This window comes from Thamnophis sirtalis, unplaced genomic scaffold, assembly GCF_051295495.1.
Source record: "Thamnophis sirtalis isolate CommonGarterSnake01/CBP01778 unplaced genomic scaffold, rThaSir2_p1.2 scaffold_2, whole genome shotgun sequence".
NCBI classification, from domain to species: Eukaryota; Metazoa; Chordata; class Lepidosauria; order Squamata; family Natricidae; genus Thamnophis; species Thamnophis sirtalis.
In genome coordinates, this window is record NW_028261382.1 from 65151806 (window position 1) to 65177562 (window position 25757).

The following is a 25757-nucleotide window of genomic DNA, read 5'->3' on the forward strand; positions in this document are numbered from 1 at the left end:
TCGAAAAAAGACTTTAAACACTTGGAGATGTTTTCAGTCTGCTTAGCGTTTCATCCATGTGTTTAAATCTCAGTTTCCCGTTATGTGATAGACACACTGCTTTAATCGGTCTTAAGCAAGGACACAATTGCACACACACAGCAGCAATTTGGGGATAAATCCTAAGCAACGCTAAGTATGACCAAGTTGGCAGAACTTTTAAAAATAACTTTCTACTACCAAACAAGGCCAAGTCCTAAACTCACCTCGTTTTTCTTTCCCACTCAAAGTAGCACAGCCAGTCTTAAAACTCATATAGTAGTCCTTGACTTACAACCACAATTGAGCCCAGAATTTATGTTGCTGAGAGAGTTAAGTGAATTTTGCTCCATTTTACGATGTTCCTTGCCACAGTTGTTAAGTGAATCACTGCCGTTGTTAAGTTAGTCACCCGGTTGTTAAGCTGATCTGGCTTCCCCATTGTCTTAGTTCTTAAGAAAGTCACTAAAGGGGGAATCACAGGACCCCGGGACATTGCAGTTGTCATAAATATGAGTCAGTTGCCAAGCATCTGAATTTTGATCACATGATGCTGCAACAGTCATAATGTGAAAAACTGTCTTACGTCACATTGTAACTAAATGAACTGTTGTAAGTTGAGGACTACCTGTACCGCAATGAGATGGAAATATCAATGTCCATCTAAAAATAGAAAAAACACATCATAATGTAGAGCCAAAGTGGCCCATCCCTGTATCTCTCATCAAATTTGCAGATGATACTAAGATGGCAGGAATAGCCAACGCCGTAGTAGATAGGCTGAAGATCCAGATGGATCTTGACAGACTTGAACCCTGGGCCCTTTCTAACAAAAGGAAATTCAATGTAGAGGAAATACATTTCTTACTTTTCTTAGGCAAGTAAAACCAGAAGGACACATATAGACTGGGTGAAAACGGGCTTAATAGCAGTGACTGTGAGAGGGATCTTGGAGTCTTAGTGGACAACAAATTAAATAGGAGCCAGCAGTGTGCAGCGGCACCCAGAAAAACCAATGCAATCCTAAACTGCATTAACAGAGAGATACAATCTAGATCAAGAGAGGTCCTAATACCACTCTATAAAGCCTTAGTAAGACCACACCTACAATATTGCATCCAGTTTTGGTCACAACAGTATAAAAAAAGATGTTGAGACTCTAGAAAGAATGCAGAAAAGAGCAACCAAGATGATTAGGGGACTGGAGGCTAAAACATACGATGAACTTCATCCCTGGAGGCTTTCAAAAAGAGACTGGACTGCCATCTGTCAGAAATGCTGTAGGGTCTCCTGCTTGGGCATGGGGGTTGGACTAGATGACCTAAAAGATCCCTTCCAACTCTGTTATTCTATTCTATACTTTTAACCACAATGCACCATTCCCAATGGTGGCATAGAAAGGAAAACCTGGTTGGTTCTACACCCAAGATGGTTCGTTCGAAACTCCCCAGAGCACCGTTTTGGAGGAACATAATGGAGCAATTTTTATGGGATTATTATCTCCAAGAAACTAGAAGAAGAACAGCGAAAACGTTAAAACTCTCTCCGGGCTGCCTAGCGATGGTTTACTTGGAAGTAACAGAATACAGGGTTACAACAAGTTACAACAGTTCATTTATTGACTGTTCGAAGTTACAACAACAGTGAAAAAAGTGACTTGGGACCATTTTTCATACTTACGACCTTCACATCGCTGTGATCACGTGATTTACATTCGGACGCCTGACAGCTGGTTCATATTTATGATGGTCACAGCATCCCAGGGTCACGTGATCCCCATTTGCGACCTTCTGAACAGCCAGGTCCATGGAGGAGATCAGAATCACTTAACATCCATCCGACTAACTTAACAACTGCAGGGATTCACTTAACAACTGCGGCCAGAAAAGTCGTAAAATGAGTCTTTAAAGCATACTTAAGAAATGTCTAGGATATGGTGGCTCCATGACTAAGACGCTGAGCTTGTTAGCAATAGCAATAGCAATAGCAGTAGACTTATATACCGCTTCATAGGCCTTTCAGGCCTCTCTAAGCGGTTTACAGAGAGTCAGCATATTGCCCCCAACAATCTGGGTCCTCATTTTACCTACCTCGGAAGGATGGAAGGCTGAGTCAACCCTGAGCCGGTGAGATTTGAACCGCTGACCTGCTGATCTAGCAGTAGCCTGCAGTGCTGCATTTAACCACTGCGCCACCTTGTTGATCAGAAAGGTCAGCAGTTCGGCGGTTCGAATCCCTAGTGGCGCATAACGGAGTGAGTTCCCATTACTTGTCCCAGCTTCTGCCAACCTAGCAGTTCAAAAGCACGTAAAAAATGCAAGTAGAAAAATAGGGACCACCTTTAGTGGGAAGGGAACACCGTTCCATGCTCCTTCAGCATTGAGTCATGCCGGTCACATGACCACGGAGATGTCTTCGGACAGCGCTGGCTCTTTGGCTTTAAAACGGAGAGAAGCACTGCCCCCTAGAGTTGGGAACGACTAGCATTTACGTTTACCTTTACCTTTCAGAAATGTCTCACTTAACAACAGAAATTTTGGGCTCAATTGTGGTCATAAGTCGAGGACTACCTGCAACCAATTGTCTTCAGTTGGGATTCCTTCTGCTCACCCTCAACTAGATGTACCCTCAACTGTTCTTCAAGTTTATTTTATTTTTTTGAATAAAAGGAATGGGAAAAGCAGTGTTTAATTTTTAATGAAGGGGTGGGAGATTTCTCTCAAGGGAGTCTATTTTTATATTCAGCTGGGAAATTAGTAAAATAAGGACGTCAGTTCTACTCAGGGAGACATTCTTGAGGCGTTCCCATTGTTGACTCTATTGTTCTCTGTTCTCTGCTTTGCTTGGAGGGATTTTTTATTATTATTATTAAAAAATAACTGGAAGAAGAGCTACAAAGGGATATTTCGGGTAATCCACTATGAGAGGTTCATTGCCCTAAGAGCGAGCTAACAGTCAGTCTTCTTCTTGGCAATTTATTAAACTAATTGAACAATCGCAGAATGGAAGGAAGGTTTATAATGAAGTTTATAATTACCAGTCCGGAAAGGTGCTGGAGGACAGGAGGACATAAAGGAAGGAAGGAAGGAAGGAAGGAAGGAAGGAAGGAAGGAAGGAAGGAAGGAAGGAAGGAAGGAAGGAAGGGGAGGGGAGGGGAGGGGAGGGGAGGGGAGGGGAGGGGAGGGGAGGGGAGGGGAGGGGAGGAGAGGAGAGGAGAGGAGAGGAGAGGAAGATAAAAGGAAAGGAAAGGAAAAGAAAAGAAAAGAAAGGAAGATATAAGGAAAGAGAAAAGAAAGGAAAGGAAAGGAATCCTAATGAGTCCATTCTTCGTCTTCTTCTTGTGCCATATCTGTCATCAGACCTTGGCGATCATGTTGGTGATTCTATTTTGATCAACAGCTGCACAAAAAAGTGCTGCTGAGTTTTGTCGAAACTGCTCCCTTAGATTTTGAAGCCACAATGTGCTTCTTCTGCCTGGACCTCCTTTGCCTTCAATCTTTCCCTTGAAGATTAAGGGCAGGATGACCTATTTTTCCGGGTGTCGCATCCCACGTCCAAAATATTTCACTTTTTAATGGTTTTGATGATCTCCCTTGGCTTTCCCAGGTGGTTTATCACTTCCTCATTTCTGATTTTGTCAACCCAGCTTATACGTAACAGCAGTCTATAAATACACATTTCAATTGAATCCATAGTGCTTTGAAATCAAATCACTTTTCAATTTTGCCACATAGGCTGGCATGGAGTTTGGAATGGCGAATTTGACACGCATGTTGAACATTGAAACACTGTCAGTTTGCTAGGGCAGTGGTCTCCAACCTTGGCAACTTTAAGACCTGTGGACTTCAACTCCCAGAGTTCCTCAGCCAGCCTGCACTGAAAAAGTAACATGCCCATTTTTCACCCTTAACAACGGCAGTGATTTGCTTAACAACTGTGGCAAGACGGGTTGTAGAATGGGTCAACACTCACTTAACAATGGTCTCGCTTAGCAGCATGAACTTTGGGCTCAGTCGTAGTCGTCAGTCGAGGACTTAAAGAAGAGAGTGGGTAATAAATCCATAATAAACAGAGCCCTGAGGCAAGCAGGTTCCTCAAAGAATTGGACATTTCATTTTGGCACAGACTGGTGAAAACCAACTCTGAATATTCCTGCAATTTTCACCTAATTAAAAGTAACAATAAGCTGTATGGTCCAATCAAGGTCCCGTCCAGTTGTCAGTTGACATTGCTCTTCCTCTCCCCAGCCACCTGTGGGAATGACCTTGGTTCTCAGGAGAGAAGTATTTTGTTTTGACTAGAAGCCCCTTCCTGCCTATCCCTCAGCTCCAGTCTGGCAACACCGAAGCCTCAAAATGGCCTTGGTCAGGTCAGCTTCAGTTTGACATGGACAGCCACTTGTCTGATATGGTATAGGGTCTCCTGCTTGAGCAGGGGGTTGGACTACAAGACCTCCAATGTCCCTTCCATCTCTATTTTGATTGTTTTATTGATTGATTACCTGATGTCAATCAAATCAAAACATAGCATAATATTATGGGTCAGAAATGTTCCCGTAAGTCCCAAACATTTCTAAATTTTTGCACTCACTCCAACTATTCAACAATTCACCATTCACGGGTCCATTTTTCCCAGAGAGTGGTCATTGAATGTTGTCCATGCTGATGGAACCGCTCACAGTGTCTTGACAAGCCAATTTATCAGTTGTGTAGCTGCTATTACATTTTTTGCCTCCAGGACCCTGAAACGGGAGGCACCAACTTTGCTGGATTTTAAATGCAACACTGTACCACCGGTTGATTCTCAAAATAGAAGAGCAACTTAAAAGTGGGTGGGATGGGATGGAACAGAGTAACAGAGTTGGAAGGGACCTTGTAGGTCATCTAGTCTACCCCCCTGCCCAAGCAGAAGACCCTACACCATTTCTGACAAATGGCAGTCCAGTCTTTTCTTGAAAGCCTCCAGTGATGAAGCTCCCACAACTTCTGAAGGCAACTTCTGTTCCATGGGTTGATTGTTCTCACTGTCAGAAAATTCTCCTTATTTCAAGGTTGAATCTCTCCTTGATCAGTTTCAATCCATTATTCCTTGTCTGGCCTTCAAAGATGCTGTGGAAAATAGCTTGACACCCCCCCCTCTCTGTGGCAGCCCCTCAAATACTGGAAGCCTGCTCTCCTGTCTCCCCTGGTCCTTCTCTTCCCTAGACTAGCCATGCCCAGTTCCTGCAATTGTTCACCGTATGTTTTAGTTTCCAGGCTTTTGATATATTCAGATTAACAGAATTGGATCTTGTAGGTCATCTAGCCCAACCCGCCACCCAAACAGGAGATCCTACACCATTTCTGACCGATGGCAGTCCAGTCTCTTCTTGAAAGCCTCCAGTGAGGCTCCCACAACTTCTGAAGGCAACTTCTGCTCCATCGGTTGATTGCTCTCACTATCAGAAAATGAATGAGCTGACGGTTCGCTAAGGATGAGGGTCGCTGTATAGATCTGTTTGATCCACTGCAAAGCACTCATTTGAATTCCTGGATTTTCCACATTGCAACTGTTGGAGAGCAACTGTCCCAGACAGGAGGGAGGGATCAAACAGGAAATTAGTCGGGAGTCATTATGTGAACAAAAGGGCAAGGTCTGACCTAACAGAATAACAGAGCTAGATGGGACCTTGGAGATCTTCTAGTCCAATCCCCTGCTTAGGCAGGAAGCCTTACACCACTTCAGAGAAGTGGTTGTCCAGTCTCTTCTTAAAAACCTCCAGGGTGGGAGTATTCATAACTTCTGGTGGCAGGCTTTTCCACTGGTTAATTGTTCTAACTGTCAGGAAATTTCTCCTTAGTTCTACGTTGATTCTCTTCCTGATTAGTTTCCACCCATTGCTTCTTGTCTTGAATCCCCCTCCCTTCTTTGTGACAGCCTCTTAGCTTCAGCTGGGGCAACAGCGTGCGTGCCATAGATTCACCATCACAGGTATAGGGTCTCCTGCTTGAGCAGGGGGTTGGACTAGAAGACCTCCAAGGTCCCTTCCAGCTCTATTCTGATTGAATGGCAGAGGTTCTCCTGCTTGAGCTGGGGGCTGGACTAGAAGACCTCCAGGGTCCCCTTCAGCTCTATTCTGATTGAATGGAAGACCTTGAGCAGGGGGTTAGGCTAGAAGACCTCCAAGGTACCCTTATTCTGTGTGAATGGCAGGGGGTCTCCTGCTTGAGCAGGGGGTTAGACTAGAAGACCTCCAAGGTCCCTTCCAGCTCTATTCTAATTATAACTCTGGGTTTGGTTTTTCGTTCCAGACCCGTATCCAAACAGCTAGTCCACTCCTAATCTGTTTTTCCACGGGCTCTCTCACTCCTTTCTATATTGCCATCTCCGGTCTCAATGAGATCATGCCAACGGGCCATCCCTCCCTCCCTCCCTCCCTCCGAGGTTTCTAAATTAAAGCTTAACCAGGCAGGTCCTGTGGAAATTTCAATTAGGCCTCTCAGCTCCCCCAAGCTTAGCCGTTCCATGCACAGAGTGCCAATCGATTCTTCTCCCCTTAAACTTAATCACGGGCTACCAACCTGCAGAGATGAGAAAGACCCTCCATCAATACAGATTTCAAGGCCACATGTGGCAATCAATACAGGCCATCATCTGGCAGGCTAAGGGAGAGCAGTTTGTGTGTGTGTGTGTGTGTGTGTGTGTGTGTGTGTGTGTGTGTGTGTGTGTGTCCTTTGTCCTCTCTGGGCCCCTCCCCTCTTCTCCTGCTATTAAATCAACCTGTCATCGCAGGAGTTGTGTCATTAAAAGCAGGGAGAGTCATTTAGGAAGAATAGTGAATTGGGTGTGGGTGTGGGTATCCCTGGGGGCCTCTACAACCCCATGAACACAGCTATTGCTAAGAGCCGCGGTAGCACAGACGTTAGAGTGCAGTACTGCAGGCTACTTTCTGCTGACTGCCGGCTGACTGCAATTGGGCAGTTCGCATCTCACCAGGCTCAAAGTCGACTCAGCCTTTCCATCCTTCTGAGGTGGGTAAAACGAGGACCCAGATTGTTGGGAGCCATAGACTCCCAACAATAAAGAGTAAAGAGCCGAGGTGGTGCAGTGGTTAAATGCAGCACTGCAGGCTACTTCAGCTGACTGCAGTTCGGCTGTTCAAATCTCACCGGCTCAGGGTTGACTCAGCCTTCCATCCTTCCGAGGTGGGTAAAATGAGGACCCGGATTGTTGTTGGGGGCAATATGCTGACTCTGTAAACCGCTTAGAGAGGGCTGAAAGCCCTATGAAGTGGTATATAAGTCTAACTGCTATTGCTATAGACTGACTCTGTAAACCACTTAGAGAGGCTGGAAAGCACTGTAAAGTGAATTATAAGTCTAAGTGCTTTTGTTATTGCTCTTCCTTCCTTCCTTCCTTCCTTCCTTCCTTCCTTCCATCCTTCCTTCCTTCCTTCCTTCCTTCCTTTCATGTGCATAGTGGTTAGAATGCAGTATTACAGGCTAAGTCTGCCACTGCCAGCAGTTTGATCCTGACCGGCTCAAGGTTGACTCAGACTTCCATCCTTCCAAGATGAGTACCCAGATTGTTGGGGACAAAAGGCTGACCTCAACTGTTGAGTTTTGTTGAGTTTACCCCAATCCAAAGAACCGTGCCACAAATTTGTAAACACAGCTACTTCTAGCTCAGCCCTGCCATTTAAAGACACGCAGCCATTTTAAGAGGTGCTCAGCTCTGTCCACGTGGCTTGCCCAGACGTGACCCCACACCAGATCACTGTGAGGCCTCTCCTGCCCACGTAGTTAAGCGTCTGTAATCCAGCCATAATATCTTAACCCCTCCCTTGCACTTTGGACAGGCCAGTGACATCCTCCCGAGCGTGCAAAGTATGAAATAAGACTTGGAAGATCTCCGACAAAGAGGTCACTTGAGGCTTCCTGGGTTTTGCACTAGATTAGCCTCCTCTAAGCAGCTCTCTCTGGGTTTTGGGTAGCTTTGCCTTCTATATTAATTCGCAAAATGTCAGCTTTCAGAATACATCTTGCTCGGTACAAAAAAAAAGTAAAAGCACACCAAGAGACGGCTGCGCACAGCTTTCCAAGTGGTTGTGTTAAATTGGCACAGAAAGAAAAACCCACACCATTTTTTTAAAGTCTTAGTAAGACTAGCCCTAGATTCCTGCATCCAGTTTTGGTCACCAAACCATAAAAAAGATGTGGAGACTCAAGAAAAAGTGGAACAGAAGTTGCCTTCAGAAGTTGTGGGAGTTTCATCCCTGGAGGCTTTCAAGAAGAGACTGGATTGCCATCTGTCAGAAATGGTGTAGAGCAGTGGTTCTCAATCTGTGGGTCAGGACCGCTTTGGGGGTCAAATGACCCTTTCACAGGGGCCGCCTAAGACTATTGGAAAACACATATTTTCGAAAAAATACGGAAAACATAAAATAATTTTCTGGTTGGGGGGGGTCACCACACCATGAGGAACTGTATTAAAGGGTTGCGGCGTCAGGAAGTTTGAGACCCACTGATGTAGTCTCCTGCCTGGGCAGGGGGTTGGACTAGATGACCTACAAGGCCTCTTCCCAACTCTGTTAATCTAATATAATCTAAATGCTTTCATGTTAAACAACAATTGAGATCCATCCATGGCTGTTCGGTTTCCCTGTTTAGGTAAGGAAATATCTCAGAGACCGAGATACGGGTTGCCTTGGGAGTTTTTCAAAGTGATTTTAACACTGCAAACAAAAGGTTGAAGTGACCTTGAGGTGATAAATACAGTGCCGTTTCTGGCAGACGATCTACAGTTCTTCAGATTGGAGTGAGAATTCTTCGCTGACTTCTCTTTGGCATTCTCTTTCCAAGGAAAAAGTTGGCAAGAGTAACTTAGACGTTTAGGATGCTTTTCCTTCAATCCAACTGTGGCATTTTTAGCCCAAATGTGCAGGGCTAGAAAGAACAGCCGCCCAGAACTTCAGGCAAACTATTTTCAACCCTGTGCAGGGAGGATAACCAGTAGTCCTTGACTTACAACAGTTTGTTTAGTGATCACTCAGATTTACAACGGCACTGAAAGAAGTGACTCATGACTACTTTTCACACTGACAACCATTGCAGCATCCCCATGGTCACATTAAACAAACTTCAGATGCTTGGCAACTGATTCATATTTATGACGATTGTTGTGGCCTGCCAGTGGAGCTGGCAGCAGATTCAGACTGTGAGGAGGTTGGGGAGGAAGATGGGCCAGTCCTGGAGTCTGGGGAAGGCTCGGACAAGTGCTCTGCGTTGGAGGCAGAGAGGGGGCCAGGGCCGCCCGACAGTTATCAGCTGCCTTCGGAGTCGGAGATCAGTGGGGCAGAAGAACAGCTGGAGCCTGTTCCCTATGTGTGCATGAGCAGAGCTGCCAGGAGAAGGGAACAGCTAAAAAACAGGGCTCAATTCAGGAGTAAGGTCACAGATGGACAATGAATGGCCCCTCCCAGAGGAAATCAAAGAGGAGCGAGAGGGGAGGGGAGTTTGCAGGAGACAATGAGTTCATTTCATTAGGGTGAAGATCTGTTCCTGACTTCTTGCCAGGTAATTGCTGCTACAGCATGGCGTTTGGAAGATATCAGCTTGGCAGCTGTCCAAGCCTGATAAAGGTCTGTAGTTGTGAAATCTCTTGAAAGACTGTTGGCCAGGACTTTGCTGGAGAGGAATTCCCTTTCAACTAAATAAAAGGGGTTTTATCAGGACGAGGAGTCGGCTTTGTGCTTTTGGGAAGCCTAGATCAGAACAACAATTGCAATGGCTCTCGGTCCCATGATTCCCCCTTTTGCAACCTTCTGACAAGCAAGTCAATGGGGAAACCAGATTGACTCAACAACTGTGTTACTAACTTAACACCAGTATTGATTCGCTTATTGACCATCGTGGCAAGGAAGTTTATAAAATGGGTCAAAGCTCCTTTCGCTCAGCAACCGAATTTGGGGGGGTCAATTGTGGTCGCAAGTCGAGGACGACTTGTGGTGGATCTGGATCTAGTTCCGTCTCTACACAAAGCCGACAGTTGGCGTCCGTCTTTGCTTCCTTCGTAAAACCCGAACCGCAGGAACACCAGAAAAAATTGGAAAACAATATCCTTGTCCAATCAATGGACAGGCATTCCGGTTCCATACCTTCCATCATGGCCAAAATTCACAGTGCCTGGGTTTGCGAGAGCCCTTTCTGAACCGCAAAGTCAGGGAGGAGTATTGCACAAGCAACTTGGGGCTTCACGCCATCCCTGTGGTGGACCATCAACAAACGTTCTGAAGACTCACCTGGGGGCTGGCCAAGAGAAATTGCCAGTGGCTGTTTTGCATAGCTGATGCCGATTCCATTTGCTCCCTCATCACGTCCAGCAAGATGTTGATTAGCTCCTGACTGGAATTTAAACAAGGTCTCCGAGCCCCAAACTATGCAAAAATCAGTGCACTCTCCAAATCTCAACGGCTGCCATGTTGTTCTCAGCCATGTCTTCGGTGCAGGGGGGGGGGGGAAGGGACGAATCTGTATTTCTATAAATGTGCTAATTGTTCATTTACAGCCAACCCTGCTGAGAAAGGGGAGGGGGCGAGGGAGAGAGAGAGGCAGCAGCAATGTTGTGCTTGCCACTGTTTGCCCTTGTTCTCTGAGAAAGAAAGAAAGAAAGAAAGAAAGAAAGAAAGAAAGAAAGAAAGAAAGAAAGAAAGAAAGAAAGAGGTGGAGGGAGGAGGGAGAGAGAGGAAGGAAGGGAAAGAATGAAAGGAAGAGAAGTAAAGGAAAAAAGAAAGAGAGGAAGAAAGGAGAGAAAGAAAAAAGAAAGAGAAAGGAAGGAAGGAAGGAAGGAAGGAAGGAAGGAAGGAAGAAAGAAAGAAAGGGAGGGAGGGAGGGGAAGGAAAAGGGAAGGAAAAGGAAGGGAAAGGAAGAAAGGAAGGGAGCGAGAAAGGAAGGGAAAGGACAAAAGAAAGAAAGAACAGGAAGGAAGGAAGAGAAAGGAAGAAAAAGAAAGAAAAACAAAGGAAAGAGAAGAGGAAAAAGGAAAGGAAGGAAGATAAAGAAAGAAGAGAGAGAGAAAGGAAGGGAAAAGACGAAAGAAAGAAAAAATAAGAAGGAAGAGAAAGGAAGAGAAAGAAAGAGAAACAAAGGAAGGAAGAGAAAGAAAGTAAGAGGAAGGAAGGAAGGGAAAGGAAGGAAGGCAGGAAGAGAGAGAAAGGAAGGGAAAGGACAAAAGAAAGAATAGGAAGGAAGGAAGGAAGGAAGGAAGGAAGGAAGGAAGGAAGGGAAAGGAAGAGAAAGAGAAACAAAAGGAAGGAAGGAAGGGAAAGGAAGGAGAAAGAGAAACAAAGGAAGGAAGGAAGAGAAAGAAAGAGAAAGGAGGGAGATAGGAGGAGGAGGAGGAAGGAGGGAGGGAAGAGAGACAGAGAGAATTTTGATCACGTAATGGGGATGCTGCAACAGTTATTAAGTGTGAGAAACGGTCATAAGTCACTTTTTTCAGTGCCGTTGTAATTTCAGTCACTAAATGAAGTGCTGTACGTCGTGGACTCTCTATAAACACCTACTATGCCACTAAATCCATAGTGTCCATAAAAATACAGACAAATAAGTTCCTTGCATAAGTTTTCCGTACAGTTTCTCTCTCAACCATCCATCCATTGATGTGAGGAATATTTCAATAAGAAATTATCAGGTTCTGTGACTTTGGACTGTGTGCAGAGTTCAGGTACCAACGCAAAAACCAAAACAGGTGAGAATTTAGTGTTTTATTAAGTTTCAATCCAGTAAAACATTAGATTAGAGAGCATCCTTAATAGCTTGATTTTTTCCCCCTTTAAAAAAAAAGGAAAAACCCCAGAAAGACAATTTACCCGCCATTCATTCAATTTTTCCCCCATTCCCCTCCCCCTTTTGTGTCCTTTTTACACTTATATCTTCCTTTGGAAACGTGGAATTAATTGGCATCTCTCCGAAGTCTTGTAACCATTTATTAGGGGAAGAAAACAGTTATTGACAAACCAAGACATGTATAAAGCACCCAGACCACATTTTTAGTCCTTTTATGCCCTTAAAAAATTCATTTAAAAATAATAATAATAATAATAAAGTAAGGAATAAAAAGTTATATATAATATACTGTATATATATATATATTAGCCACAAGCCTCAAACCACATGAGGCTTCCTATCAGATTCAGGTGAGTCAGAGCTCGCCTATTAGAATTCTCCCTCCACCCAATAATTGTGTTTACACCCACATTTAAACAAGCGCCTTGCACAATCGCTTTCTCACACTTGGACGAGAAAGGATAGGGCTCCCCCATCCAAGAAACTGCTGGACTCCAAACTCCTCCAGACAGCCAGGTGTGGATGATGGGTCTGCCATCCCACTGCACCATGGATAAGAGTCTTTATTCCTGACCTCAAAGTGAATGCTTCTGGGATTATTCCCCCCCCCCCCCCCGACGTTTTAAGTGCAAATCTTGTATGGTTCCGTAGGACTTCACAAGCATGCCACGCGTTGCTTTCGTCAGTGCCTTTGGAACTCCTGGCCATATGGAGACAACTGTTTAAAAAGGATTCTTGGCTGATGAAGTATCCTCAATTAGAATCAAAGATCCTGGGCTCAAAATTGCTGCCCGTTGAAAAAAAATGTGACCCTTAAAAACGAGGGGCTGATCACAGCCACAGAAGATCTGTGATTGCCCAGTAAATATATCTAAGCCTTTGTTTCTCTCAACCATTGCCAACTTTAAGGCGCCCTGGACTTCAGTTTGAGGTCCAGACACCTTAATATCGCCACAGGCTTCCTCGAATTTTAAGCAGTTTTGCTTTTAATTCTAGACTTTAATTCTAGACTCTGACCTTCCACCAAAACCAAAAACCTGCACAAAAAGTGCCAAACCAGATTGGATTTTTTTTTAAAAAAAACATCCCACAGGCTCGTGGGACTGAGACCATCATCTAGAGTACCAGTTGCCAAGGTTGGAGACCACTGAACTAGACGGTTGCATGAAAAGAAACACCAGCTAAGGATCACCAACCAAAAAAACCCCAAAACCCACAGCCAAAAAAAACCACAAAAAAACCCATACCTCTTTTCATCTTTCTTCAAAATCCGAGTCCTTTTTACAAAGTTGACCCGAAAATGTTGCTGGTTCCTGTAATGGTTGAGTTTGTTTGTTTTTTCAAAGTTAAATAAAAAGTACATCTCTCTCTCTCTCCCTTATTTTTTTAAAAAAACAATAAAGCAAAACAAATGTTCACCTGCGCTAGCAAACTTTTTTCAAGTGGAAAAGTTGGTCGCATAGGGTTAAGGATTGGGGGGGGGGGAGGAGGACAGGACATTATTAAAAAGCTCATTTTTCCAAGATGCCAGCTACCTCCGTTATCTTCCTACCCATGTTCCACCTCAACCGAGAAGATGCTCTTCAAGTTTCCTGCAAACCACCCACAGCGAGACAAACAGTGGTGAGATCCTCCCGATTTAACAACCGGTTTGCGCGATTTGCGCTGCGCGCATAGTTTGAAGAAATCTTCACTTTCGGGTTTCTTTGTAGGAGTAACCCAGCTGATTCGCGCGGCAGTCTGCTCTGCCGCGCAAATCAGCTGAGAAGATAAAGGTGGGAAATAGCGCGGGTAAGCGGCCTGTCTGATCGTCGGGGTGAACCAATTCTTTCCCAGCTGATCGTTGGCGCAACCGGTTCGCCCAAACCGATACGAACCGGTGGAATCCCACGCCTGGAGACAAGTAACGAGTGGCTCTTCCAGAGGTTTTTTCTCACCTACCCACTGAGAAACATCTGCCGAAAATATTCAGCCCGCCATTTTAAGCTCTCTTTCTCAGCCATCCTGGCGTCGCCCACCTCCGAGACTCATTCTTGCTTTTCAAAATGATAAACATTCTTTAGCACCTAGGTTGGGGAAAAATTCTGCCCAGAGTTCAGATTCCCATTTTTCTGAGCTGGAAGTAAATCACGACTGATATCCCCAAATCCATACAGATTAAATTTTAGCCCTTCTTATTTCCCAAAGCGCTCAGTATAAATCAGATTAGATTTTTCCTGTCCCCGTCTGGAAAGAAGGTCGCTCGAGTCAATTTTCTTTTATGGATATCATCCATATACGTATTATATACACCGGATATAAGTTGACACGCACGCACGCACATGCACGCACGCAAACACACATAGAGACACACACTCACACCAAGAGACGGGAAGAGACGAGGTTCCTTCAAAAATCCTGCAGCTCAGGAATATTACGGTAGAGATCGAGCGTCTCCGGGTTAGAAAAGATATCCCGCTTGGCCACTTCCTTGCCGGCGATGACCTGTTTGACAGCCACTTCCACCTTCTTTCCGTTGATGGTGTACTGAGGGAGAAGGAAGAAGTTGGGAGAAAACAGAAGAAAGAAGATAATGAAAGGACTGTCCAGTTGGTTGCTAATAGAATAGAATAGAACAGAATAGAAAATGAAGAGAATAGAATATAGAAAGAATAGAATATAACATAATAGAATAGAATATAACATAATAGAATAGAATGTAAAACGAATAGAATGTAAAACAAATAGAATAGAATAGGATAGGATAGGATAACAGAGCTGGAAGGGATCTTGGAGGTCTTCTAGTCCAACCCCCTGCTTAGGCAGGAAACCCTACACCACTTCAGACAAATGAGTATCCAACATCTTCTTAAAAATGTTCACAACTTCTGGAGGCAAATTCTGTTCTACTGATTAATTGTTCTGTCAGGAAATTTCTCCTTAGTTCTAAGTTGCTTCTCTCCTTCATTAGTTTCCACCCATTGCTTCTGTCAGGTTTGTCTGTAAAAAAGTGCCCCTGTAGCTTGATCAAAGTTAATGATTTAAACCTGCGTTTTTCCAAACTTGGCCACTTTAAGCTGTTTGGACTTCAAATCCCAGAGATCTACAGCCTTCATCATTCCTGCTGGGAAACTTTGAGAGTTGAAGTCCACACAAAGCAGCCAAGATTTAAGAGTTTAAAAGCCCTAGGTTATTTCCCTCCCTCCCCCTTTCCTTCTTTTCTCTTCCTTTTCTCTTGCCCTACCCACTCCTTCCTTTTCTATTTCTCTCCTCTCCTACCTTCCTTTCTCTCCATCTCCCTCCCTTCTCTCTCCCCTTTCATTTCTATCCCCCTTCCTATTTCTTTTCTTTCCTCTTTTCCTTCCATTCTTTCCTCACTCACCTTCCCTTCTCTCCTCCTTTCCTTCCTTTTCTCCCATTTATTTATCCTTCTCTCCTCCCTTCCTCTCACCCTGTGGCCCTTCTTCCCGTCCTTCCTTTCTCTCGTCCCTTATTTCTCTCCTTTCTTCCGCTCTGATGGTTCCTTTCTTCATCTCTATCCCTCTATTTCTTCCTTCTTTCCTCTTTTCCTTCCTTCCTTCACTCACCTTCCCTTCTCTCCTTTCCTTCCTTTTCTCCCACTTATTTATCCTTCTATCTTCCTTCCATGCTTTCACCTACCTCCCTTTCTTCCTTTTCTGTCTCTTATTTCTCTTCTCCTTTCCTCTCTCACGGTTCTCCCTTCATCTCTAGCCCCCTTCCTATTTCTTTTCTTCTTTCCTCTTTCCCTTCTTCTCTTATTCACCTTTTCTCCTCTCCTCCTTTCCTCTTATTTCTCCTTCTCCTTCTTTTCTCTCCCTCCCCGTCCCTCCCTTTCTTTGTCTCTCTCCTCCCTTATTTCTCTCCTCCTTTCCTCTCTCATGGTCCCTGCCTTCCTTTCTTTCCTCCTTTCCTTCCTTTTCTCTTATTTCTCCTTCTCTCCTCCTTCCTTTCTCTCACCTCCCTCCCTTCCTTCAACATATTTTCCCTGCAGCTTATGATGGTGTTTCATGAGTGATCCACTTGAAGTAAAAAAAATAATGAACACCCAGGAGCAACAAGGAGAAAAATTGTCTCTAACTGTACCCAGTTTCAAGTTACGGAACTGGCCTTTTTGTTGTGGTTCTCAAGACTATTCTGTGCATTTTATTCCTCTTTCGATTCAGCAAACAGAGCCCACATGAAAGGCAGCTGCAGCCGGATGTTTCCAAAGGCTGATCACTCCGAAATCCCTTTATTTGGCACCGCTAAGAACTAGCCAAGACTTTTCCCTGACAAAGGTTTATAAAATGGCTTCTGTTGTTTTTATCCGGGATTTGCTATTCTTTCCTTACAGGAAGACCAAGTGAGTCTTATTGAACATGAAAGGCCCATATGGATGTTGCTAAGCGACACGGATAAACTATTTATAGCTTTCCAATCTGAATTTACAAAAAATGAAAAGATGTCTAAGCATGTGTGGGCACCGGAAAAATAATTGCTTCTTAGTTGATTGTCATTCCAAGGTAGTGTCTCTTTCTTTTCTTTTTCTTTCTTTCCCTTTCTTTTCTTTTTCTTTTTAATCTTTTTTCTCTTCCTCCCTTTCTTTCTTTCTTTTCTTCCTTCCATTCTTTTTCTTCTTTTACTTTTCTTTTAAATCTTTTTTCTCTTCCTCCCTTCCTTTCTTTTCCTCCTTCCATTCTTTTTCTTCTTTCCTCTTCCTTCCTACTTCCATACTTTTTTTCCTATTCCTTCCTTCTTCCTTCCTTCCTTTCTCCCTCCCTCCCTCCCTTCCATCCATCCTTTTTTCCTATTCCTTCCTTTCATCCATCCTTTTTTCCTATTCCTTCCTTCCTTCTTTCTTCCTTTCTCCCTTCCATCTTTTCTTTTTTCCTATTCCTCCCTTCCTTTCTTTTTTCCTATTCCTTCCTTTCATGCATCCTTTTTTTCCTATTCCTTCCTTCCATCTATCCATCCTTTCTTTTTTCCTATTCCTTCCTTCCTTCTTTCTTCATTTCTCCCTTCCGTCCATCCTTTTTTCCTATTCCTTCCTTCCATCTTTTCTTTTTTCCTATTCCTCCCTTCCTTTCTTTTTTCCTATTCCTTCCTTCTTCTTCCTTCCTTTCTCCCTCCCATCCATCCTTTTTCCTATTCCTTCCTTCCATCTATCTATCCATCCTTTCTTTTTTTCTATTCCTTCTTTCCTTTCTTTTTTCCTATTCTTTCCTTTCATGCATCCTTTTTTCCTATTCCTTCCTTCCCTCTTCTCCTTCTTCCTTTCTCCCTCCCTCCCTCCCTTCCATCCATCCTTTTTCCCTATTCCTTCCTTCCATCTATCCATCCTTTCTTTTTTCCTATTCCTCCCTTCCTTTCTTTTTTCCTATTCCTTCCTTTCATGCATCTTTTTCCTATTCCTTCCTTCTTCTTCCTTCCTTCCTTCTTTCCTTCCTTTTTTCCTATTCCTTCCTTTCATGCATCCTTTTTTTCCTGTTCCTTCCTTCCTTCTTCCTTTCTTCCTCCCTCCCATCCATCCTGTTTTCCTATTCCTTCCCTCCATCCTTTCTTTTTTTCCTATTCCTCCCTTCCTTGGTCAGAAAAAATTAAGAACATACCGGAATGCCGCCCGTTTCCAGAATCAGACTGGGCACGTGCCGAGCGGAAAGGGCCACCCGAATCGCTTCCCTGATTCGCTTCACCAAATCGGGTCTGAACTCGTGGTTGGTGCCCATCTTCAAGAAAAGGACCACCCTTTCCTCGCCGTGCATGTTGTACTGTGGGACGCAGAGGCTGTCGGAGACCTCCTCGAAGGCTTCCACTGAAGGAGAAACGAGGGGGTGGGTGAAGCATCTGAATTGCAGGAATCCTGGCAGATAATTCTGAAAACTTCAGAGCCCAAGTGTCCTGACTCAGCTCCAAAACACGACAAACCCTCTGAAGTTAACTCCAAGATTGTTTTCTGCCACGTCTGTTCATCTTCACCCCCTGCCTTTTGTCCCCAGAGTTAGGGTGGGGCTTCGCTAGCAGCGGTGGCTCTTGTCTGGCCCATAGATTTTCACTGCTCTCCTCTCCTCTGCCTTCTGCACGTCAGGCACTGGGCCCAGCTGTTCCTCTTCCTAATCAGCTACTCCCAGACCTGGGGGTTGTTGACTCTCCATCTGAGGGCTGATGGACGGCTCAGGCTCCGCCTCTGTCTGTCTGTCTGTCTCCCTCCCCCCCTCCCCTCTCTCTCTGACACCTCCATTTCCTCTTCCCCCTCAGAGCACCCAGGTTTCCTTGATGCTGACTCTGACTCCCACGACTCGTCCTCCTTTGATTCGGCTGCTGGAGGCACCCGACAGGCCACAACACTAAGAATGGTCTAGCCTGGTGTTGCTCAACTTGGTGTTCTGAAGACCTCGTCACATTGGAGAAGCCCATCCGTTTTGTGCACTGAGGTTGAGAAAATCCACCTTGCGGTGTATCACAAATGGTCTTCTCCAACGTGATGTTCTCCAGGGTTTAGGGAACTGCATGCCAATCAAACACTGAAGTTGGGGAAATCCATCCATCTTGGAGTGTCCAATGGATTATCTTCTCCAATCTGCTGTTGTCCAAAATCTTAAGGATTGGATGCTCTCAGCAAGCCAATCCTTGGCCATAACAAAGCAAGAATCTTAAAACGACGATTGGAAAGATACCTTAATACTAAATCAAATCTTCCCTCTGCCACAAAGCTATATAAAATACCAGACACGATTCTTAAGAGGACTTTCCCAGTCCTTGACCTATGCCCATTCGTTAACAACAATTTGAATTCACAACCTAATTCTAATTTACAACTGCCATGTGTTTGCAATTCGGCTTTTACCACCAGTCGCATCATCCTACTCTCACATAATCATTTCTGGCAAAAAAAAAACCCACTATTCACATGACTTGACTTATGACAATGGTAAAATTGTTGTAAAATTGGATCCGGTCATATGCTGACTCAAATTTAGGACTGCAATGACTTACATTACAAATTCCACTCGCAATTGTGGTCGGAAATCAAGACTTATTTGTAAAAAGTAGGATGGATAGGGAAAAAGAAGCACTGTTTTCCTTGGGAAAAATGCTGAAATATGTGGAGAAGGTTCACAGGACTGAGCCAATATATAAGCCAATATATAAGAGGCCTTGAAGAGAGGAGGAGGTTAAGCTATACCACGTTGGTTCTGATTTCCTTGAAAACCCAGTTTCCAGGAATATCTTCATTTGGATCGATAGGTAGGTAGGTAGGTAGGTAGGTAGGTAGGTAGGTAGGTAGGTAGGTAGATATGAATATATTGTATCAAAAAGACTGGATAGGATAGGATGGATAGATAGATGGATGGATGGATGGATGGATGGATGGATGGATGATAAACAGACAGACCCAGTTTCAATGAATATTTCATTTGGATCACTGGGTTTTCAAGGAAATGAGAACCAATGTGGTACAGCTTAACCTCCTCCCCTCTTCCAGTCTTCTTGTAGGAGGGTCGGGGGGGGGGGACAAAAGGCCACATGAAGAAAATAAAAAGAGGATAAAATAATCCAGAAGATTGGGTTTGGGGGTGGGAGAAAGGCCTTTGAAATTGCTCCCACAGAGGGGGGAATTCAAGCCAAACAGTGCTTTGATTCACTTGCCTGCCATCCATCCCAGGGTGCTGACAACCTCTTTGTGCCCACCCAAGAGTTATGGCCGCCATGCGCAGCGAAAGGACGATGCCCAGAGGACAGTGCTTCTGTGTGGCTCCTTCTTCCCTGGGGACAGCTCAGCACTACTGGGGAGGGGGGGCCCCTCGCACCAGATGTTCAGAGGGCCTTGAAAATGGAGGATGCAGAAGCCTTTGCAACGGCGCCATTCGGATAAGCAGAGCAGACCTCTCCGGCACAGTTAAAAGCCATAAGGGCTTGTAAGAGCTATAGTGGCACAGTGGTTAGAGTGCCTTACTGCAGGCTACTTCTGCTGACTACCGGTTCCTGCCTGCAATTTGGCAGCTCAAATCTCGCCAGGCTGAAGATTGACTCAGCCTTCCATCCTTCCGAGGTGGGTAAAATGAGGACCCAGATTGTTGGAGGCAAGAGGCTGACTCTGTAAACTGCTTAGAATTAAGCGGTATACAAGACTAAATGCTATTGCTATTGTTCTTTCTTTACTTCCTTCCTTCCTTTTGTTCCTTCCTTCCTTCCTTCCTCCCATAACTCTGCCCAATGTCAGCAGTTAAATCCTGACCAGCTCAAGGTTGACTCAGCCTTCTCTCCTTCCGAGGTGGGTGAAATGAGGACCCAGATTGTTGGGGGCAATAGGCTGACTCTGTAAACCGCTTAGAGGGAGCTATAAAGCATTGTGAAGCGGTATATAAGTCTAAGTGCTACTGCTATTGCTCCTCCTTTTCTCCTTCCTTCCTTCCTTCCTTCCTTCGCACAATGGTTAGAATGCAGTATTGCAGGCTGACTCTGCCCACTCCCAGCAGTTCAAGCCTGACTGGCTCAAGGTTGACTCAGCCTTCCATCCTTCCGAGGTGGGCAAAATGAGGTCGCAAAAAGGGATCACGTGTCCCTGGGATACTGCAACCGTCATAAATGTGAGTCAGTTGTCAAGCATCCAAATGTAAATCAGGTGACGAAAGGGATGCTGTGATGGTCGTTAAGTGTGAAAACTGGCCGTAAGTCCCTTGTTTCAAAGCCGTTGTAACTTTCGAACGGTCCCTAAATGAATTGCTGTCAGTCGAGGACTATCTGTAATAGGGTTGGAAAGGACCTTGGAGGTCTTCTAGTCCAACCCACTGCTCAAGGCAGGAGACCTTATATCAGCCCAGACAAGTGGCTGTCCAGTCTCTCCCTTAAAAAGCTCCAGTGTTGGAGCACTCACACCTTCTGGTGGCAAGCTGTTCCACTGGTTAATTGTCCTCACTGTTAGGAAGTTTCCCCTTAATTCTAAGTTGCTCCTCTCCTTGTTTAGTTTCCATCCATTGTGTCTTGTCTTCTGGTGCTTTGGAAAATAAGTTGACACCCTCCTCTTTATGGCAGCCTCTCAAATACTGGAATACAGCTGTCATGTCACCCTTAGTCCTTCTATATAAATAAATAACCATTTCCCGAACTGGAGGGGCTGACAGAAATCAAACTCCACTTACCAATGTTATAGATCTCCGAGCTGCCAAACCTTACTCCACTCGGATTCAGCGTGCCGTCGCTGGAAAAACAGAGATGAGCAGAAAAGAATCATTGAAGGTAAAGGTAAACGTTCCCCTCACACATATGTGCTAGTCGTTCCTGACTCTAGGGCGTGGTGCTCATCTCTGTTTCAAAGCCGAAGAGCTGTCTGAATATATCTCCATGGTCATGTGGCCAGCATGACTCAACACCGAAGACACACGGAACGCTGTTACCTTCCCACGAAAGGTGGTTCGTATTTTTCTACTTGCATTTTTAGGTGCTTTCAAACTGCTAGGTTGGCAGAAGCTGGAACAAGTCAAGGGAGCTCACTCCATTAGGTGGCGCTAGGGATTCAAATTATTACGGTTCCGCAAAGTGGCAACAATGGATGCCATGCATTTTGCTTGGCCAAGAAGCCCATCGGGTTAAGTGTGCCCCCACCCCAAGCCCCCAAATCCTTAGGGAAGAATTTCATCAAAATGTCTTTGGAAATATTAGTGTTGTTGGTTTGAGCTCTGAGCTTGACGATTTGGTTGCAAACGGGTCGTCCCCATACGAGGAGACATCGTCCGTACGCTTTGAATTGTGACCGTCTGCCAGAACACAGACGATCTTTAAATCCCTTTTTATGAGATGCAAATTAGTCCGCATGTTGTTTGCTTGGGTGTTTCTGAGTCACGGTCTGACTTTGGACTGTTTTGCACTGACGAGGTCTCCTCGAATGGGGAAAACAGGCTTGCAACCAAATTGCCCAGCTCGGAGCTCAAACCAACAACATAAGGATTTCATTGCTCATTCATAAACAGGGCCAGAATTTTGCTCAAGTCATGACAATTGAAAATCAGGTCATCCACCTGGCCAGATTCAATTTTTATGAGAGCTGTTCAGCAAATCGCACGGTTTTAAGTCCAAATCTTATTATCCTGGCAAAAAAAAAATCAGAAACCACAGTCACACGATCACAGGACTGCCACTGGGCATAAATGTGAGCCACTTGTCAGAGTGCCAAAATGTGATCATGTCACCAGGGAAGGCGACATTTTACGATGGTCAGAAGTGCTTTACGGTGCCACAAAGCAGCCTTTGAAGTCTACGTAACTCCAAAAGGTCATTAAGCAGCCGTTCGTAAGTCGAAAAGTACCTGTGTTTTATTCAGATTCACCACTCTTAGACCTCTGGTTTATACAGGCAGTCCTCGACTCACGACCACAATAGAGCCTAAAAGTTATGGTTTGTTACATGAGGCATTTATGAAGTGAGTTTTGCCCCATTTTATGACCTTTCTTGCCACCGTGGTTAAGTGAATCCCTGCAGTTGTCAATTAACACGGTCGTTAAGTGAATCCGGCATCCCCATTGTCAGGTCACAAGAAGTGATCACATGACCCTGGGACACTGCAACCGTTAATAAATATGAGTCAGTTCACAAGCATCCAAATTTTGGCCTTCGAGATGCTACAATAGCAATGGCACTCAGACTTATATACTGCTTTACAGTGCTTTATAATCCTCTCTAAGAGGTTGACAGAGTCCGCCTCTTTCCCCCAACAATCTGGTTCCTCATTTTACCAACCTCGGAAGGATGGAAGGCTGAGTCAACCTTGAGCCTGGTGAGATTCAAACTGCCAAATTGCAGGCAGCCGAGAGCCAGCAGAAGTAGCCGGCAGTACTGCACTCTGCGCCACTGTGCACAATGGTTAAGTGTTGAAAAATGGTAACAAGTCACTTTTTTCAGTGCCATTGTAACTTTCAATGGTCGCTAAACTGTTGTAAGTCAAGGACTACCTGTACAGGTTCCCATCAGAAGTGAGCTCTTAGTTTGCAGAGGGTATTTAGCAGCCTTCTCTAGATATTTCAGATATTTAGTGTCAGGGTCAGCTCTGACCCCACGTAATTTAGGGCCGCGATCATGACCCTGTTTCCGCCCTCCCCCAGGATGGGTCATCAATCACATTCACAATTTCACCAGTTGTAGAGATCACTCCCCTCCGGCCACTATAAGCAAACCTGAGAGACAGCTTTGAGAGAGGCAAGTCTGGAATGTGGCATCTGTCTTTTGCTGCCGTGCCGATTCATCTGTTTCCCATCCCCCCTTTCCTATGGCAACTCGAGAGCAGGTCAGGGATGCTTTGCGAGTTGAATATCATATTCTCTAGATATTCCAAATTTTGTTCCAAAAATGGAAAGTAGATCAAAGAAAGAGAAGGATCTATAGATCTCCTCTGACCACGCTATCCTGAACTGCAAATCAGACCGACTCCCCCACACGCACACACACATATACAACCCCAAATTGCCAGGAATTAAATCCAGAACTTTCCACTCCAAGATGGATGCCTGGTCCTTTTCATCCTTCCTTCAACCCACCGTCAGCCAAATCGGGATCCAGACAGACGTTTTCCCAAAGGGTCAGCTCTGAGTGACAAGCTCACCTGCGGCCTAGCATGATGATCCCACCCGTCTGGGGGTTAATCTTGCAGTAGTCTCCGTGGGCCCAAACACCTGTCCAGGAAAAACCCACAAGGAGGTCAATCAAATCTTCACAAAAACATTCTTTATTTTTTTAAGTGCCACCACCACGTCACGGTCTGGCAGCCTTCGGAAGAATTGCACGCTCGGATTGTGCATTGTCTAGTCCAGTGATGGCGAACTCTTTTGGCACAGAGGGCCCAAACCAAAATGCACATGCATGGGTATGCATGTGTGCTTGCCGGAGCACCGAAGACCAGCTGGCCAGAGCACGCACATGCCTGTTTTGGGGGCTGTTTTTCAGGATGTTTTCACAATGTTTTTGTAAGGGTCTTCGCGGGTGCTGGAGCACTGGAAAACAGCCTAAAAACAGCCTGAAAAACGGCCTGGTTTTTCCGGCGCTTCGGCACCTGCAAAGAACAGCTGGCCAGTGCACAGGTGTGTGCCGGGAACCAGAAGAGCAGCATGTGCCCACTAAGAGGGCCATCTCTGTCACACGTGCCATAGGTTCACCATCCAGGGGTCTAGTCTGATTAAAAGAAGGACTAAGGGTGACATGATAGAAATGTTCCAATATCTGAGAGGTTGCCAGAAAGAAGAGGGAGTCAAGCTATTCTCTAAAGAACATGAGGACCATAAGCAATGGGTGGAAACTAATCAAAGAGAGAAGCAACTTAGAACTAAAGAGAATTTTCCTAACTGTGAGAAAAATTAATCAGTGGAAGAGCTTGCCTCCAGAGGTTGTGGGGGCTTCATCACTGGAGGTTTCAAGAAGAGACCGGATAGTCTATAATAGTACAGGGCCTCCTGCTTGAGCAAGGGGTTGGACTAGAAGACCTCTAAGGTCCCTCCCAACTCATTCTTTCTATTCTATATTCTATTGCATGTCGGTAGAGACTAAAAAGGAAAGTTGTTTTGACATCATCAGAAAAATCTCTTCCCCACCCCTCCCCATGAGTTTCCCACCCTTGCCTTTCAGAGGTTGGCAAACGGGGGCAACACCATCACAGCTCGGGTTGTGCGTGTCGGAAGAGACAAAAGAGGAGCGTTGTGATACCTGACGGGGCGACACCGTCGCAGCCAGAGAAGCTGCCGGCCTCTCTCTCTCTTTGCATTGCAAAATAAAACCCAGTTAGAAACCAGCTCGTTTCAGAAGCCAGAAAAAGATGTTTAAAAGGGGAAAGGAATGACACTCTCTCCTCTTTTGCTGGCAGAGCGAAAGGAAATCAGAAAGTCAAATAGAGGCAAGGATCCAGAGGTCGGCGCTATCAGATTGGCAATTCCCTAGGCAAATATTGGTCCTCACAGCAATTCTTGATGGGTGTGTTCAAATATTAGTTTACTGTAAAGGCACTAGCAAGACCAGAGAGCAAACACACACCTACACACACACACACTCAGCTTAAAGGTCTGTAGACAATCTCAGTCCTCCAGGTCCTGGTTGTCCCAAAAGTGCTTTTTTTCAGGAGGCAGCTTGATTTTCTGGGTTTTTCTCTGAAGACATTTCGCTTCTCATCCAAGAAGCTTCTTCAGCTCTGATTGGATGGAGAGGAATGGAAGGATTTATCTTCCTTGCAGACAGCTTGTCATTTGCATCCTTTTAGAGGGTCGCTGAGGCCACTTGGAGGTTTGTCTGTGTCCTCAGGGCCACCAGTGTGATTCAAATGATTCCTGTAGTCTGCAATTTTTTTCCCACAAAGACTTCTTGGTTATACAATTTGGGATGAAGACCCTTTGAATGGGGTGGGAGTAGGAATGGATTTCCAGAGAGAGAAAAATTGCAGACTACAGGAACCATTTGCACCACTCAGGTGACCCTGAGGACACAAATAAGCCTCCAAGTGGCCTCAATGACCCTCTAAAAGGATGCAAATGACCAGCAAGGAATATAAATCCTTCCATTCCCCACCATCCAGTCAGAGCTGAAAAAGCTTCTTGGGTGAGAAGTGAAATGTCTTCAAAAGAAAAAAAACAAGAAAGTCCAGTTGCCTCCTGAAAAAGCACCTTTGGGAATCTCAGCTTGAAGGTTACGGCTCTCTTGACACATACCTGAAAATCTGGAAAAATACGCTTTTCGGTATTTGTTGCCATTTTCATCGTTCCAAAAATGTGTGGGTTGGCAAGGCATAGGTTTGGTGCAAACCAACTCACCGCTTTCTCCCCAAACAGGTTCTCCTGGTTGGGAAAAAAAAATCAAATAAAAGGGTTATTTCCCCCGCAGGAGGTTAAGTATTGCTTCACTGTTTGCACAGGGCTTACGTCAGCTCTGCTGAGGGACACCTGCTTCCGTTTCTCAGCTGACAAT

The 25757-nt window shown here is 45.0% G+C and overlaps 1 protein-coding gene across 1 annotated transcript in view; it reads right to left on the bottom strand.

The window, feature by feature from the left end:
- Positions 1-11746: 11746 nt before the first annotated feature.
- AACS (acetoacetyl-CoA synthetase) overlaps positions 11747-25757 on the bottom strand; it is a 53885-nt gene continuing 39874 nt past the window's right edge. The window contains exons 14-18 of the mRNA XM_087705817.1: positions 25502-25627; positions 23416-23485; positions 20963-21021; positions 17432-17634; positions 11747-14369 (exon numbers count right to left, since the gene is read on the bottom strand). Coding sequence (XP_087561943.1) covers positions 14232-14369; positions 17432-17634; positions 20963-21021; positions 23416-23485; positions 25502-25627 — 596 coding nt within the window. The 3' untranslated portion in view covers positions 11747-14231. The remainder of the gene's footprint in view (positions 14370-17431; positions 17635-20962; positions 21022-23415; positions 23486-25501; positions 25628-25757) is intronic.